At 35.5% G+C, this 16,196-nt stretch overlaps 1 protein-coding gene across 4 annotated transcripts in view; it reads left to right on the top strand.

Annotated features, from left to right (window-relative positions):
• The window catches only part of LOC140160984 (cytohesin-1-like), an 81,324-nt gene that overhangs the window by 44,643 nt on the left and 20,485 nt on the right, over positions 1–16,196 (top strand). For all 4 annotated transcript variants that reach the window (XM_072184354.1, XM_072184363.1, XM_072184346.1 and 1 more), the window contains 3 exons: positions 6,842–6,911; positions 13,072–13,190; positions 14,753–14,833. In XM_072184354.1, the coding sequence (XP_072040455.1) occupies positions 6,842–6,911; positions 13,072–13,190; positions 14,753–14,833 (270 nt within the window). The remainder of the gene's footprint in view (positions 1–6,841; positions 6,912–13,071; positions 13,191–14,752; positions 14,834–16,196) is intronic.

Below are 16,196 nucleotides of genomic sequence, written 5' to 3'. Positions count from 1 at the left end.
AATCACAGTTAACACACCAGGAAAATTATAGAATATACAACAACCTAGTTACACCTGTAGACTGCGAACAAACATGCACCTGGCCAGACCTGGCCGTAAAACAAAGTGTTCTCCCTACGGATACCCTTAAGGGTCACACAATTAGTGGAAGTCATTAAGAAGCACACTAAATAGGATCCCATCATTCAGGGAAAACTAAATCATCTTCATCATCATCACCAGTTAATGGTTGTACTTCCTGTCATCCAGGGTGTCTATAATGAAGATATAGCTGATATTAATGATGCTAGTGACATCTTCAGCGATGGTGGTCTCCAGATTTAAGACGCCTGTCTTAAATACCACTCTTAGTAGTCACAATTCTCTAGATGAAACAGAAATGTCAGATTCTGTCATTCTTACCACTATAAAACCATGCTAACATGTCAAGTTCACGCAACATGCCCAACTATTTATTTTTTACAATTTTATTGAAGATTAATATGATATTACTCATTGTGAGCAACTTGTCCCAGCACATCCCTTATAAAGGGATTTTTATTACATTCATTTTTAGTCATTTTTAGTTATGCAATTTCGCTCTGTTTTCTCACCATTGAATTATCTTTGGTTGTGGAAATCTACATGAAAAATGCTTACAAATTTATGAATAATTACATCCGGTGAATCCAAGCTAAGCATAACTGGAAGAATTTTTGAAAAGGTTTGAGTTTGATTTGAAATTACTTGGTACTCTAGGTCAGTAAACATGAGTAAGACTTAGTCTTTCCCTTGAGAAGTCATCTTCAGAACCAAACATGTTCTAAAGATGGCACTCGCTAGAGTTCCAAAAGCTCAGCCCTCTGAAAAGGACTTCTTTAGGAAAAGACTAAATCCGGGACTAAATCTTACCCAAAGTTTGTGAAGAAATGTCATTTTCAATGATGGTATTTTATTGTGATGAAGATGACTAAGTTGTTTGTGTGTTGCTCCTTTGTTGATGAAGAGCATTGATGAGTTATAAGTGGTATACCAGCATAGAATACCAGGCATACATATTGTCATGCTCTAATCGCATCTCAGACACTTTAGGCACGTACTTTGTAAAAACAAAATCGTCTGTAATGAGGCTTGACATGGCATCACTTTAACTGGTTAAACTTGATGACATAATCATAAGTGATGCGAAAAGTGCTACTGGGCTAGGTCCTTGTCAAATTTGGTATCCGGTAACACTCTAGTCGGTGTTCCAGTTCTGATTTTTATGTCAGAGACTTAAGTTTTGAGGAAAATGACTTATGGAAGAACTGCAAACTTGTGTCAAGATTAGTGGAAATTAATAGTATTGTTGAGATCATTTGCAGGATTTCTGGTGTTTATCCTGGACTTCAAGCTACTTGAATGTAACGTTTCCATGATTCATGTAAATCATATAAAATGACATTCCAGAGCTGCATATTGTGCTTCCATAACAATTAAAATTTGAAATAAAATATCAATGGTTTATTAAGCCTCATTTGAATTCGATAAGAAAACAATGTTCAACTCAAAATAACACTCTAGTGGTTTTCCAACAAAATAAGTTTTTTTAATTTAGCTCTCTTGCTCTAAATAATGAAACTTGCAAGTTACATAGAAATCAAAAGCGGAATACTAACTTCTGCATTGCTTCAACTCAAGTTTGAACTTAGCGAATAAAGTACAGCATTGTCTATCATGAGATATAAATTGAAATGTCAGTAGTTAAACTGTTACACCATAGGAGCACAGTGACAGCAGAGCACCTTTTGACAAAAGTGTCAGAAGTCTAGTGAGATAGCAGTCATCTTCAAAGATGTCCTACCAGTATGAACTTCAGTAAACCTGTAAACTGCACCAGATAAACCATAGGCAGCATTTTCATGGAGGGGTGAAGCACTAGCTGGAGTCCAGCGGTCATCAGTCGGGCCCTGTTGTGGGTCATATTGGTCAGACAAAGGACAGTTCAGTTCATCCTAGTACACTGCACTAGTTATCTATAGGAGGGGTATTAGTTCATAGGACACCTACAACTCAAGCATCAACTATCTGTGATCAAAGGCTGGATTCCTGATTAGATGCTACATTATTTGAAAGTGATCAATCTAAACAAAATTACTATCATACTAATGAAGAAGTTCAAAACCATATTTGGAGTTTGCCAGAAGATGGAAAGATTAACAGGCGCGTGTCAACAAATTTGGGTAAATTAGGGGTGCATGGTATTTCAGAGGTCAATTATGGTAAAATTGATGAGCCTGACAACAAATTGATGTCACTTTATAATAATTATCAAGTTTCATGCAATTTCACTTTTGAAGGGTTGTCTTGGTTATCAGTTACTAATTTCTTTTTGAAAGCTGGATAAAGTTACATATTGATTGCTGTTGCATCTATTGAACAGCCTAGGACACATTGAATTAGTATGTATTGCTAGCTGTTTGAGTAGAAAACAACTTAATAGTAAATTCAACTTCCTTCATTAAAGTTTTAGTATTAGCATTTTAGTATCCTTCATACTTCAATTTAGATTAAATTGTTCTCCGGTTTTGCAATTTGTTTTGCAATTTTGCATAAAGTTCCCTAAATTTGGTATGGAATTTCCAGCTAAAGTAAGATCATTTGTATTTGACTTATTTTATCACTATTTCTCTTTTTTAAACGTTGAGCATCTGAAGCAAAGAACAAGAAGACATTCTTGCAATGCTTTCTATTAACATATCTGTATCATAATTTAATAAATTGAAATTTTAACAGATGTTGTTGAAGCATGTGATCTGGAGGTACAGGTGGGGCGAAATGCGCTCATCTAATGCGATATAATCGGCTTCATCACCTGCTAACCAGCAAATTAAGGCGCTTGTAACCAATTACTATGTTTGTTATTTTTTGAGATGAAGATGGGGTTGCAGGTAAAATGAGCAAACATCTTTGGCGTGGTTCTGCTGATTGGTTTGATGCAATTAAAACTGATTAGTGATCAGTCGTTGAACTGTAGCATATGCTGGGTAATGGAGGCTGATTCCATTTGTAATCCATACTCCCTCTGTGGAAGATGCACTTGAAGTCTTCAACAGAGGGAGTATGGGTTTCAAGTAGATTCCATTTGCAATCCACACTCCCTCTGTGGAAGATTTAGCTTAAGCCTTCCACAGAGGGGGTATAGGTTTCAAGTAGAACAGACAAATTTTGGGTAACTTCCATTTGAAATATCCAATCCAGTTGTGGCAAATAATTATAGGTTAAGTCATGTACAGGGGGAGTGTGCGTTTCAAATTATTAAACCTTCACCATTCCATTTGAAAAACACTCTCCCTTTGTGGTACATGGTTATGGCAGATTTTCAAATGGAATAGCAAGCGCATTGGACACCTGGGTGTTGTAAGAGTTTACTTGAGTCCAGGCAAACAGCAGCTGATGAGTTTGATGTCATTCATGTAGCAGTTGGATACCGCATGGTCATCTCTCTTGCTCCAAAATGATCAATATCTGTTGCATGGAGGTCAGTGATTCAAGATTTGTGAGGAATATGATTTCAGGATGAGATATTAGGACACCTGGGTGCAGAAAGAGTTTACTTGAGTCCAATAGCAAAACATCAGCTGATAGTGTGATGTCATTTATGTATTAGTTGCTTACCTTAATAGTCTTTGTTCTCCACAAGACATTTTAAATGTTAATGCAAAACTTGGTGGTTGCTTTTGTGTCAACATACTCCAACAAAATATTATTTTTTAACTGGAGGCAAAAGTCAAATTTCAATTGTGCAACCTTTTGTTGGTACTTTTTGATTAACTATGGATTTGTATACAGTAATCTGATTTTGGGTACTCACACCTGGTGTTGTTTTCAGCTCAAACAATTGAAGTCAGATTCAAGTGTTTCCAAGCAGAAGTCCATAAGTAGTTGAGGTATGTTTGCCCGAGGACCTTATAAGCTTTATTACACTCAAGTTCCATGTTTAAGTTTAAAAAATGAGTATGGGGCTCTTCACAGATTTCCCCCTAAGTGGGTAAACTTAGATTTAACTGAACAATATTGAGAAGTTTAGGACTTGGGCTTCATATAAGAGTAATTGCATATTGGGCACAACTTTAATATTTTATACAAGAAAATGTTAGGATTACTTTTCTTCAAGTCAGAAGTTCAATATCTTAAAGCGAAGAACCGGTCTATGATGTAAATGGCAGCTAGGTTTGTAATAAGAGAGAGTAATGGGTGGTCAGTCACTTTAATATTGCAAAATGACATAAGTACTTGCCATTACCTTAAGTACATATTATAATTTTACACTTTAAGGGCCTGGGATCTCCCCACCTGTTTCTCCATTATCAGTCCCTGTTGGTAGCAAATCCCGTACACCACATGCTTTGTGTTGTCACTCCAAGTTTCAAAGTCCAATATTTATTCACTCAGTAGTGTTGGCTAAAGAACCATTGCCCCTGGCATGTGTGTTAAGTCCCACCCTACTACGTCAAAGGGAGTCATTCACTATGTACACAGGTGCATATGGAAGTCATCAGTACTCATGGATGAGACGATTGGGATGAGTTGGCATGTGATGATAGTAGCCTGCAGATGGAAAAGTCGAGTCGCATCAGGGATTCTAGATCTGTAATTTTTTTTCACCAATAGTTGGAATGATTAGTATCATATCGAGTCGGGGTTGTGCTCATTCGTTATAGAAAGGTCAGGTGTGCTGTCTGCTCAAGATGAGATGAGGAGATAGGGGTAATCATTAAAGTGGAGATAGATAGGTAATGAACTTGAGTGCCATGTGGAAATAGTGTCAGACAGGTATTGCTAGTTACCTGGATAGGTAGTGAAATGGAACAATGTGTGTGTTGGAATTCACTGAACATGATGGAATTATCAGATCTTGTCTGATTACTGGGATATATTATCATAGCGTTCATCACCAGAATGCCGGGACCAATGTGCAATAGAAAGTAAGTTCCAGTGGTTTTGTGATTTGATTTAGAATAGATGTGTTAGGCACAATAATAATATCTGGTGTTGAAAATATAATTTTGTAGGGTATTTCTAAATGATATTTGAATCATAATGAAAATCTTGTTTCTGTTGGTAACAACGGCAGATGTGACATCATCTTGAAGTTGGTGTACATAATTTTGACATACATACTGTTCAAATGCTCCTGTCATTCTTCCACACCACTTGTATGACGTATCAGCCAATGGCAAGCCTTGATTATGTCCGTTTGTCTGCAATGCGTGTGTGCCACACCGCTCAATGGCAAGCGGCATGACAGTATGCAACTACCAAGTGTCCTAAAAAGACAGTGACACTCATGGGTTGGCTCAAGTTAATCCCTCTTACTAGTGCTATCTTAGGTAGATATGTAAATTGGTCAAAGTTGGAGGAAATAACATTTGAAGGAGGTAGTTCACTTATATTGGAAAGGATGCATTTATTTCATCAATGCTAGCCAAAACCATGAAAATAGCCTATTGCTAGAATTATTTTTTCCCAATTCTGATCTGTTAAGAATTTACTGAAAATACATGTAGAAAGATGTGACTTTCTATCATCAACAAAATTCAGTTGCTCAAATGAAACATTGTTTCTTCACAGAATACATCCAAGTGTAATGAAAATGATTTCACATATTGGCACTTCCTTCCCTGGAACTTGCATTAATTAATCATGCTTAATTTTATTCTCTGTCTATATTATTTATATGTAATTCTTGTTACTGTGATTATTTCCTTTGCCATTTTTGTTACTTTGCCAATGTTTCAAGTTGGAGTTAAACATATAGTTGTTTCCATGTGTTTTTCATCAGCAATGACTTGTTTCTCCTTGAATGCAAGGATGAGCATTGCCAACTGAGATGAAACTCTACTACTTCATAATTATTCCCTTCAACATATGAAAGTAATAATATCTTAGTTAGTAAAGAAGACATATTTCTTAGAATATTATTGAATTCAGAATTATGAACTGCATAATTATGAATGCTGGGTAGTGTCTTTGGGGAAAAACTAATTGAAACAAGAAGTGTTTCATACACTATTTTTGAGATAAATGTGAATAATCTGTGAAATTTCACAGTGTATGCTACTACTTGGGATATATTCAAAATCATCGCGAATGTAACTTGATTTGATGACTCAGTTATAAGTAGAATAAGTATATGTTTTTATGTTGTACCGTACTTCAATGTTTTTTAATTTATTGTTTATGAATTACTTTCCAAATGTGTCTAAATGATTTTATATTTGTGTTTCGTACCAGTTATAAGGAAAGAAAGTAAAAGTTCTGTTCAAACAAGCAGTATTTAATCTTGCTATTAAAAACCACACAAAAATGCGAGCTTCATAGTGAAACAGTACATTCTATGAAAACTTCAAAAGAAGCAGGATATTATAAGTCTTCCTTAGACATTGTCATTTTAATTTAAAAAGAAATGTTTTTCTAGGGTTTGTGAAACACATACAAGATATTTTTAATGATAGCGTGATCAGCAGTCATGACCGCTGGCCATTGGGCATTTTACTTCGGAGGATGATACAGGAGGTTTTTCAAGAATTCTTACTTCAGGACCATGATTACATGTGAGTTTCACAAGTGAGATATAAAAGTGGAATTGCCGCCAACTGGTACATAGTTACATGTATGTAGTGCTCACTCTGCTCAGTAGACAACTTGATAATGGCATCCATATCAACTGCAATGCCACATATAAACCAATGAAACTGGGTTTGATTTCATTTGGGATCTGTTTTACCTTAACCTTTTCCTTAATTAATTGTGCTTGTTTTTGTTATTGTTTATTTTCCCTTAATTAATTGTGCTTGTTTTTGTTATTGTTTACCTACAGGAGTAAAGGGAATACTCAGGCTAAACAGATGCACACAGGGAGGAAGAAATTCAACACAGCTCCGAAGAAGGTATATATATTCATTATGTCTACATTATGTTATGATGTATATTCATACGTGGCGACAAACGTAAATAGAAAGCAAAATAATACTACGCTACTCAAATTGGGTAGTTTTGGTACACTCAAGGTAAATTTGGTACAACATCTTCCTGTTTGACGTCATCAACATCTGTGACGTCATCGGAGGTGTCCTAGTACTACATCACTAGCAACAACAATCTTCAGAGCAATAACATCCGCTGAAGACACCGGTTGACCTGGTGAAAGCGCTTTGGTTAGTGTACCAATGGTTCAAAGGTGCTATACACTTGTTGTACCAAGAGTTTGGTAGTGATGTGGGTGCTTTATGTTGCAATAATATACGCTCTGCAGGATTAGGTTAACATGATTAGAGAATATGACCAGCGAAATATGCGCATACATCATTACCAAACTCAAAGTGAAACAGGGCTAGAGTACAAGTATTGGGCTATCATAGTCGAAATCATGCACCCCCCTATGGAAGACATGACCTTAGTCTCCCACAGAGGGGTGCGAATTTCAAATGGAGCCATCCAATCAGGTAACCCCATTTGAAATTCACACTCCCTGTGTGGAAGAAAGATCATGTCTTGCATAGGGGATGTATGGATTTTAACTGGAATAGTCTAGGGTTGTGGCAATGAACTAGAAAAATTTCAGTTAAAGGTATCTAACAAATTTGAGGAAGTTACATTGGGCTAAAATCCACACTCCACTGTGGAAGATTTTAGAATATTTTTATAGCTTCCACAGTATGAATTTAAAATGGAATTAGCACATTAACCAACTCTTTGAAACTCATCCTCTATCTGTGGAAGATTCAACTTGAATCTTTCTCAGAGTGTGTATGACATTCTAATGGAGCTGCCTAATGTGTTCATTCAATTTGAAATTCATGCCTTGTGGAAGATTTTTCTAACATCTTCCACAGCTAGGTAGTGTGGATATTCGAATAGAATAGCCCGTTCATGTAAGTTAGGCTAGGGCAAAAATTATTATATTGCCGTGTTGCTGTGCAGTGCAATGTTTCAAGATGGGTCTGTTTTTGTTGGTTGAAAACATTTAGTTTCATTTATTGGTTTGCCAGTACCTATTTTTTGAAAACACACACACGTAATTGCTCAATGAGGGTGTGTTTTCTAACTATTTTTTTCCTTTGTGTGTGTTTTGTTTTTTGCTTTTGGGCCGTACAACTATTTCCTGGTTTTCTGTAGTGCAAGGTCAGCTACTGTAGGGCAATGCAGAAACTTGCTTTCCTTTTTGCTGAAATGTCACAATTATCAAGCACAGCATTTCCTTGTTTCGATACCAATAAATACTGATTTCTTCTACATGTAGCTCTGTGTTTGTTTAGATCTACAGTTTGCACGCAATTGAAAACAGTGATTTTTACTTAATTTAGCACCTACTGAAGTCTTCTGTATGTAGACCATGTTAGTGCATTTGAAAGTTGTAGCCACACCCTTGATATTAGGTAAAATTTTAAAATTACAACACAAGAGAATTTTTCTTAGAATGGGGAATTTGTGTTGCAATGAAAACATTTAAATTAAAGTATTTTGAATATAAAGGTCCTGTATGAAACCAACTTGAGTACTACAAAAATACATAATTTTGCAAATTGCCAATAAGTGCTTATTAAACATGCAATGTGTCCTATTGAAATTTCAGACATGAAGCACTGACATGATTTGCTCTAGTAACCCTCACTAACTAAATATCACCTACAAATCAAGCTATACATAGGGCAGTTTGCTTTTAAAATGTAAACTTTATATTTATTTTACAGAATTAGTCTTTTAATAGATCAAGCTATATGTAGGACAGTTTGCTATTAAACTCTCTGCAGTTGCATTAGCAGATTGGTGAGGTCTGCTTGTTTTCTGTTGACAAGGGGCAGTCTTCAGTGAACAGCTCTTTTCAGAGCCGCCAAACCTTTAAATTTAGCAGATAGGCGAGGTCTCCTTGTTCCCTGTTGACAAGGGGAAGTCTTCAGTGAACAGCTCTTTTCAGAGTCACCAGTAGGCAAGGGGCGGCCTGCATGTCTCATTCTTAGGCACTTTGTCCTAATGAAGTCAGAGCTACGAAACCTTGACAGTTCTAAACTTGTCCAACGGGGAACCCACTAAAAACTTACCAATTGTTTGCTATGCAATTGACACATTTAAGTTTTTTCAAAGTTTTTTTGTTAGTCCACCCAAAGCAGCCTAAAACTGTTTCATTTAGTTCAGGGACCTCCATTCAACAAGATGATGGGCATGCGTTTTAATACCCGATATGACATAGGTCATTCTGTGAATTTGCAAGCATATAAATGAGGCTTAAAGAACTGTGCCATGATATACTGGGCTAATTCTGGACATGATTGAGATGCTAGTGAAATGGTTTAATATGACAAACTGTTTACAACACCTACCTCTTATTTCACTAAGTGTTTATACCAAATATTTTGACTTGGCCTCTTGGTCACAATATCTGGAATCCATTTCTAATAGCTTACAACGTTGCCATGCATGTCAGGTAAATCTATACACCTGTGTGCAATTAGTACAACTCTTTGCTCTGTTGTTCATTATGACAGGTAAATTTTTTCCCAACAGTAAAATTTCACATTTGCCAATTGCCTATTCCTTGTGTTTTTGTAGTTCTTCGCCATGTGCAAAAACAGCATTTCTCACCAAATTGTTCAAAATAACTACTTGTTTGCATTTTAAATTTTGAAGAAAAGTTAATTTCAAATCGTTGGGGAATGGGTGGTTCAAAATAAAATGCTTTATGTCTGACAAATGGTGTCCAATCAGCTATTCATAATTGCTGCAATATTTGTAGTTAATGATGGATACAATTACAGAGAGTTTGTGACGCACATAGAGCCAGGCAGGTTATATGTGATGTAATCAACCCAAATGAGTCATTTGTCGCTATTATCCCTGGTGAGATATAGCAATAATAGTATTTAACTTCCTTTGTATTTTATTGTTCTGAGCAACACTATTAAATAACCAGTCCTTTAGAATCGTAAGTCCAATTATGATGGCGTTTTCAGCAAAATAAAGCTCTGCTATTGCATATGAAATGAAATTGAAAAATCAAATTTTATACGTCAAATGACTTGATTTGCTTGATCGCATCACATAATGTGGATATCTATGTAATAATATCAGCTTAAATGAAACTTAATTAGCAATTTAAAGGTGACTAAGGTGTGGGGGTCATCAATTGTAACTTCAGGTTCACCCTGTGCATTTTAATTTGGAATCGCTACCAAATTCAATATGCCTGATCTATAGTGTTGCATTGTCTCAAAACGTGTTTGCAGCAGAATTACGTTAATTCTCCAGGGTTTGTAAGTTTTTGCCACAAGTGGAAAAACCAGTGTTTTAACCATGTTCTTTCCACTTATATAACTTGGCAAAAACACTTTTTTGTTGGTAAAAGTGGCAAAAACTAACAAAATGTCTATGTTACTAAAATATTGTTCTGTAAGCAAGAAGGCGAGAATTAAATGAGTTTCTAGTTTTGTACATTTTTGTGCACATCTACGAATGACTTGGTCTTGAATGTTTTCCATCAACCAATACACCTGATTTAGCCTAAGGTTTGTGGACACAACAAAAAGTGCTGACTAGTTCATCACAGTACATAGACCTACTTATTGTATTTCAAAAGTTAACCAAATTTTTGTTTATTTTTAGCTTTCATAAGAAACAAAAACATGTTTTTGTCTTACCCTTTTCTTGGGCTAACAATCATGACAATTGTAATCAGAGATATTGCTTGCATTTCTTAATTGAAAGTTGAGTTGACTTTACTACTACTGTGGATATGATCATATTACTCCAATTAAATATTACCATATTGGGTATTCCACTGCAACGTTTTACCCGTTTTACATCTCCCTTTCTCCTGCGGTCCTTACCGAATGATGTAACATAACACCAATTAGGTAGTGAACTGGGCTACTGTTGTGGTCGCAGAAATGGGTGGTCCCCACTCTAATTACAACCTTTAGATGCGTGGGTTCAGAGGAGTAGAGAAATGGAGGGAGGGAAAGAAAGGAGCAATTGTGACTCATGGGAATGTTGTTTGCAAGTGTTTTGACATTTGTGGGCCTAGAAGATGAGAAATTTTAGTGCATTATTTGCAGTAAATTATTCTATTTTAGTGTTACACGGGTAAGTTAGAGATGATGTTGCATAACATTGGTATCATTTCTGAATTTGATTGATTAAATTAACAGTTACCAAAAATGGGATTTTAATATGAAAATTTGTAATTGAGCTGCAAGAGCAGATGCTATTAATTAATGTTGCCATGGCAATGAATGGATAAAATAACAGAAGATATAGAAGTGAGGAACTGATTGTCATTTTTCTCAGCGGTGGTCTTGAGAAGGAGAGTAATTAGGCATGAGAAAGTTTAGGAATCAATTAATCTATCAGAAAGTAACACATGGGTTGGATTAAAGCTGAAATGTGCAACATAAATGAGCATGATTAAATGTATTAAATTTTCAGTCTTTTGCCTCTTAAGCAAAGAAAATACCCAGCTAGTGACATTTATGATGACATGCAAAGGGAGCATATATTGACATATGTTTTTTCCCCATTGCAAATTATTTCAAAATTTATAGAAAAATAATAATTTTGAAATTGCATTGACAGCATAATAAATAAATCACGTCAAGCAGAAATAGTCTAGTGGCATCACTAATGCATCAAAAATAGACCCATGTTTGCATCAACTGCTAAGAAAACCACAATGCAAATTTTGGTTTCAAAACTAGCAGGCTTTCTTTATTCAAGTATTCAAGCTGGTTACTAGGTTCCCAGAAACTCCTAACTTCATGTGAGCTCATATTTGTGTGTGCAAGCTCTTACAAGAGACCAAGAAAAAATAGGGTCATTTGAAGGAAATAATGCCTGGCTTATGTCTAGACTTTGACCCCTGGTAAGAAATGAACTAAGCCCTCTGGGATTCATGCTTGTTTTCTTGTAGGAAAAATATCTCAATTTTTACAAAATTTTAAAGATTTTGTCATGGTACCCTTTATGTCACAATGAAATCAAAACTGTGTTCTTGTGTATTAATGTAGCTGTCAAAATAGTTAAGTTTTCAGCATTTCATTTTTCTCAAAAAAAACTTGCTTCATTCTTGTCACATTTCTTGCCATCGTCAATCCTGCCTTCATACTTTCAATGTTATATCAACATTTTATGTTAATGATTGACTAGATTAAAGTGATTTCCATTAATTTATATGTCGTAATTTGTTTAAAGAAGGGAATTTTCTTCAAAGTGTTTAACTATCCATGACTCACATACAGGTTTCTTTCATTGCCATCTTGGGTGTACTCTAGACCAGTGATACAAACCATTGCTGCTGACCTAAAATAGCCCCATTTTGGGTGGATAACACAACGAAAGGTCTAATTTGACCTATTTTGTCTAATAATGCTATTAGTATGAGAAAACCCTTTCTATGTCAATTTAGATCAAGGCACCAATTTGGATACTAATTTTGGATCTCTACGTCAGGCCTGTAAAATATGTTTATTTCTCGGCAAGAGAAATACATTTCCCTCCAACTTGGCAGCATTTCCCACCATTTATTTCTAGTATATTTCTTTATCCAGAAAAGCAAAATTTCGCTCTAAATGACCCAATTTCCCGGCACAGAGATTGTCATTGCCTATTTTTTCCAGGCTTGCTTTACATGGACCTTTCACCATCATGGGACTTACTAAAATACTGTAATCTGTTACTTAATTGATTGATGTCATATGATTTGGAATCATCCACACCTGTGTTAACCTTACTGAATAGGGTACCTTACTAAACCTTGTGTCACATTTCTCCTAATGTGGCCCCTTTTCATGTGAGCATATTATACTGTGATTCAGAGAAGACACAGCTTAAGACACAGAGTGACATCATTACCAAACTGAAAGTGACACAAAGAATAGCTATGTAGCTATACTTGTAACTAGCATGACAAAAATCAAACTGCACTTTATTTTACCACCAACTTCACTTAAAAAACAGCACAAAATACATGTATGATGGTGATCTGTACATTTTGATGCAAGATACAAATAGTATTACAATCCTTACATTGTCTTGTTATTTCTTTGTATATTTTTGCAGGGAATACAGTTTTTGATAGAACAGGGTCTCCTTCAAGAAACTCCAGATGATGTTGCACAATTCCTACTCAAAGGAGAAGGACTCAACAAGACTGCCATTGGTGACTACCTCGGTGAAAGGTACAGCAGAATTAGACACAAGTATTTTAATCAGAAATCAAAAAAAGGGGGGGGTGGCAGTAGTTTTTAGTGAAAAGGTGGGTACAGGAATGTGCAACAGACTTTGAGTGCATTTTCAGGCTGTTCGGTATCAATCTGTCCCTCAATTTTCAGATAATTTGTTTTGATCATGTGGTGTTTCGCATAATTTTCACCAAAAGTCTGAAAAAGTCCAGATTATTCATTGTTTTTTAGCAAATTTTCCAGAATTTGGCAAATTTGTAATAATTTTGAACATAAATGATAGAAAATTAATTATTTTGGGTCTCATTTTTTTCCAGCCATACATCTGTATCCAATCAAAAAACAAGAAATATACAAATTTTTAAAGCTGATATTTAAAGAATGACAATCTGTTATATATATATGTCATATATTGATGATACAATATTGACGAGAACAAAAATAGTTTCATGCTGAAGTGTTTTGTTTTGGTTCTAGTCTGTCCATATTTATCAAAGTTGAGTTCAATATCAATTGGGTTTTTATTAGTTGCCTGCTGATTAGATGTCAGGAATATTTGTTTTCTCAGTTCAAAATTAGGTGAGCTATTCCTTGTTGATAAAGGTCAAAATTCCATCACATGCTCTGATCAACAGAGAACAGGTTGTTGAGCAGAGGATAAAAATGGGTCGATATGAATTCTGATAAAACCCGGAAATGTAAAATTGATGCTAGGGCAAGACTACGTCAGAAAACGCAAATATCTATAAATATCTCCGCAGACTACCCTAGATATGACTGCATTAATTGAAACATCAATCTGTTGTTTATATTGATTTTGTTTCATAACGATTTACATGCAATGTCATTGTACTATTCTTTATTGCTAAGCTTGCAAGAACATAGAATTGCAATGAAGGTTTCTATTGCCAAGAATTAAAGAGAATATTTTGTATCAGTTTTGTTTTTAACAAGGCAAAAGTGAATTCATATGAAAATATATCCAAGTGACAAACATGGCAAATTATGTTTACAAGTCCAGAATTTTAAAGATGTTTCATCTTCTGTGTGGAAGATTTTATCAGCAAAGCCCTAATCCTGTCGCACGTCCTCTGGACCGGCGCAGTACTGACAAAATCTCTCACATGGAAGATGAAATGTCTAAACTGTAGGTTAAATTCTGGACTTCCAAAATGTAATTTACCATGTATTATAGGCAAAATGTGTAATTCTCGATCATGAGAGGATGTGTCAGCATACTTGTCGTGGAATAACACGATCGTGCGACCTACATGACCGTACCTTGACCTTGCCATGCGACGACTGTATTCGAAAAACTGATTGGTCAGTTCTCAAAATCTGTTTATGCACCAGAAGCATGTGGTATGTGCGTTGTACGCTCGGCACATATATCTGTACGTACCCAAGTTGGCTCTCATGATCGAGAATTATTTTGCCTATAGTATGAAATATTGGTCCTGATGAACTTATTTTAAGAGTATGTTCAGATGAGTGACTGATCCACCCAAGCTGTGTTTATTTATTGATATACATGTGATATGCTTGTTCTTCCCTCATAGAAATGATTTCAACATCGAAGTACTGGAGGCATTTGTGGCTCTACATGAGTTCAAAGACATGATCTTAGTGCAGGCACTAAGGTAAGAGGAAGTAGGCTGAGGCCTTGTGAAGGTATCTAGTGGTATCTTCGTATGTCAATGTCACTCTAGGCCAAATGGTCTTATATCTAGTGCTAGTTCATTAACCTCTATTTAACAACAGTACATTGCGGTATTGTTGTGTAGTCATGCAAGCAAAGGTTATTCTTCAAGTTTTAACCAAAATCATAGCTTATGACTTTAAAACGTCATAAGCTATGATTTTGGTTCAATTTTAATTTTGTTATTCTTTGCCAAAACCAATTATATCAGTAACACCTGTCTGGAAGGTTTTTAGCAAGGTAAAATGAATGCCGATTCCAATTAGGTGTACGTTAGGACATGCATAAACATAGGTTTAAAATTCATTTTAGAAGATCATACATTATGGCTTTAACACAGACTTTAAATCCGCATAATAAATCCCTATAATCACTGTTATATCATTCCTGGTATTAAATTTAAGTCTTGATTTAGTCACAGAGAAGCCCTGCTAATTCTTATAATTCAATCAGAAACATCCCATTATGTACTTCACAACTTAAAACAAGACAGGAATATAAGTTACAAATTGTTACAAATGCCCAAGTGTTAAACAAGCAAGCTGGCATAGGAAATGAGGGGAGCCAGATAGCAGGGTTGACTGATTTCTCTAATAAGACTTCATTCATTGACTTACTGACTAGGCGTTGACCACATTACAAGGCTGAGTACATAGGAAATCAGCTGGTAGATACAGATATAACTTGAGGAGTTACAGAAGGCAAAGTGTCAGCAAACAAGCTCCTAAATGCAGAGTCTAATGAAGAGCAGAATTTTGCAACCCCAGAAGCTTTACAACAGTGCTCAACTTTCCTCAACAATTCCTGGATATGAGAAGAACAAGTTTCTCTGAACTCACAATGATTTTTTGAGTATCCACTTTGACATCAATGCTGTTCAACTTACAAGAAATTTTGTTACATTTTACCAAACTAAATGAAGTTTATAGATGCTCTCATTTCATCCTTTTACAAATAAAAGACCAACCAGTCCCATAGACTTACTGCACATTTAATATACAATCCAGTAATGTTGTAACAGAAAGAAGATTCATTGACCTAATACTGAGACAGATAATCCACCAGATGACTAAAATTGTTCTATTAACTCGTCTTCATTTCATTACTAGGTGTAAGTTGGGGCATGCATAAACATTACAAACTTCATTTTAAAAGTTCATACATTATGGCTTTAAAACAGACAGACTATAAATCCCCATAATCACTGCTACATCATGCCAGGTATTAAATTTAAGTCCTGATTTAGTCACGGAGAAGGCTTGCTAATTCTTATGATATCATTCATAAACATCCCAGTTTATACT

Source organism: Amphiura filiformis, chromosome 1 (assembly GCF_039555335.1).
Source record: "Amphiura filiformis chromosome 1, Afil_fr2py, whole genome shotgun sequence".
NCBI lineage: Eukaryota > Metazoa > Echinodermata > Ophiuroidea > Amphilepidida > Amphiuridae > Amphiura > Amphiura filiformis.
Note: the sequence above shows the minus strand (reverse complement) of the source record. Positions and strands in the feature narration are given on the sequence as shown.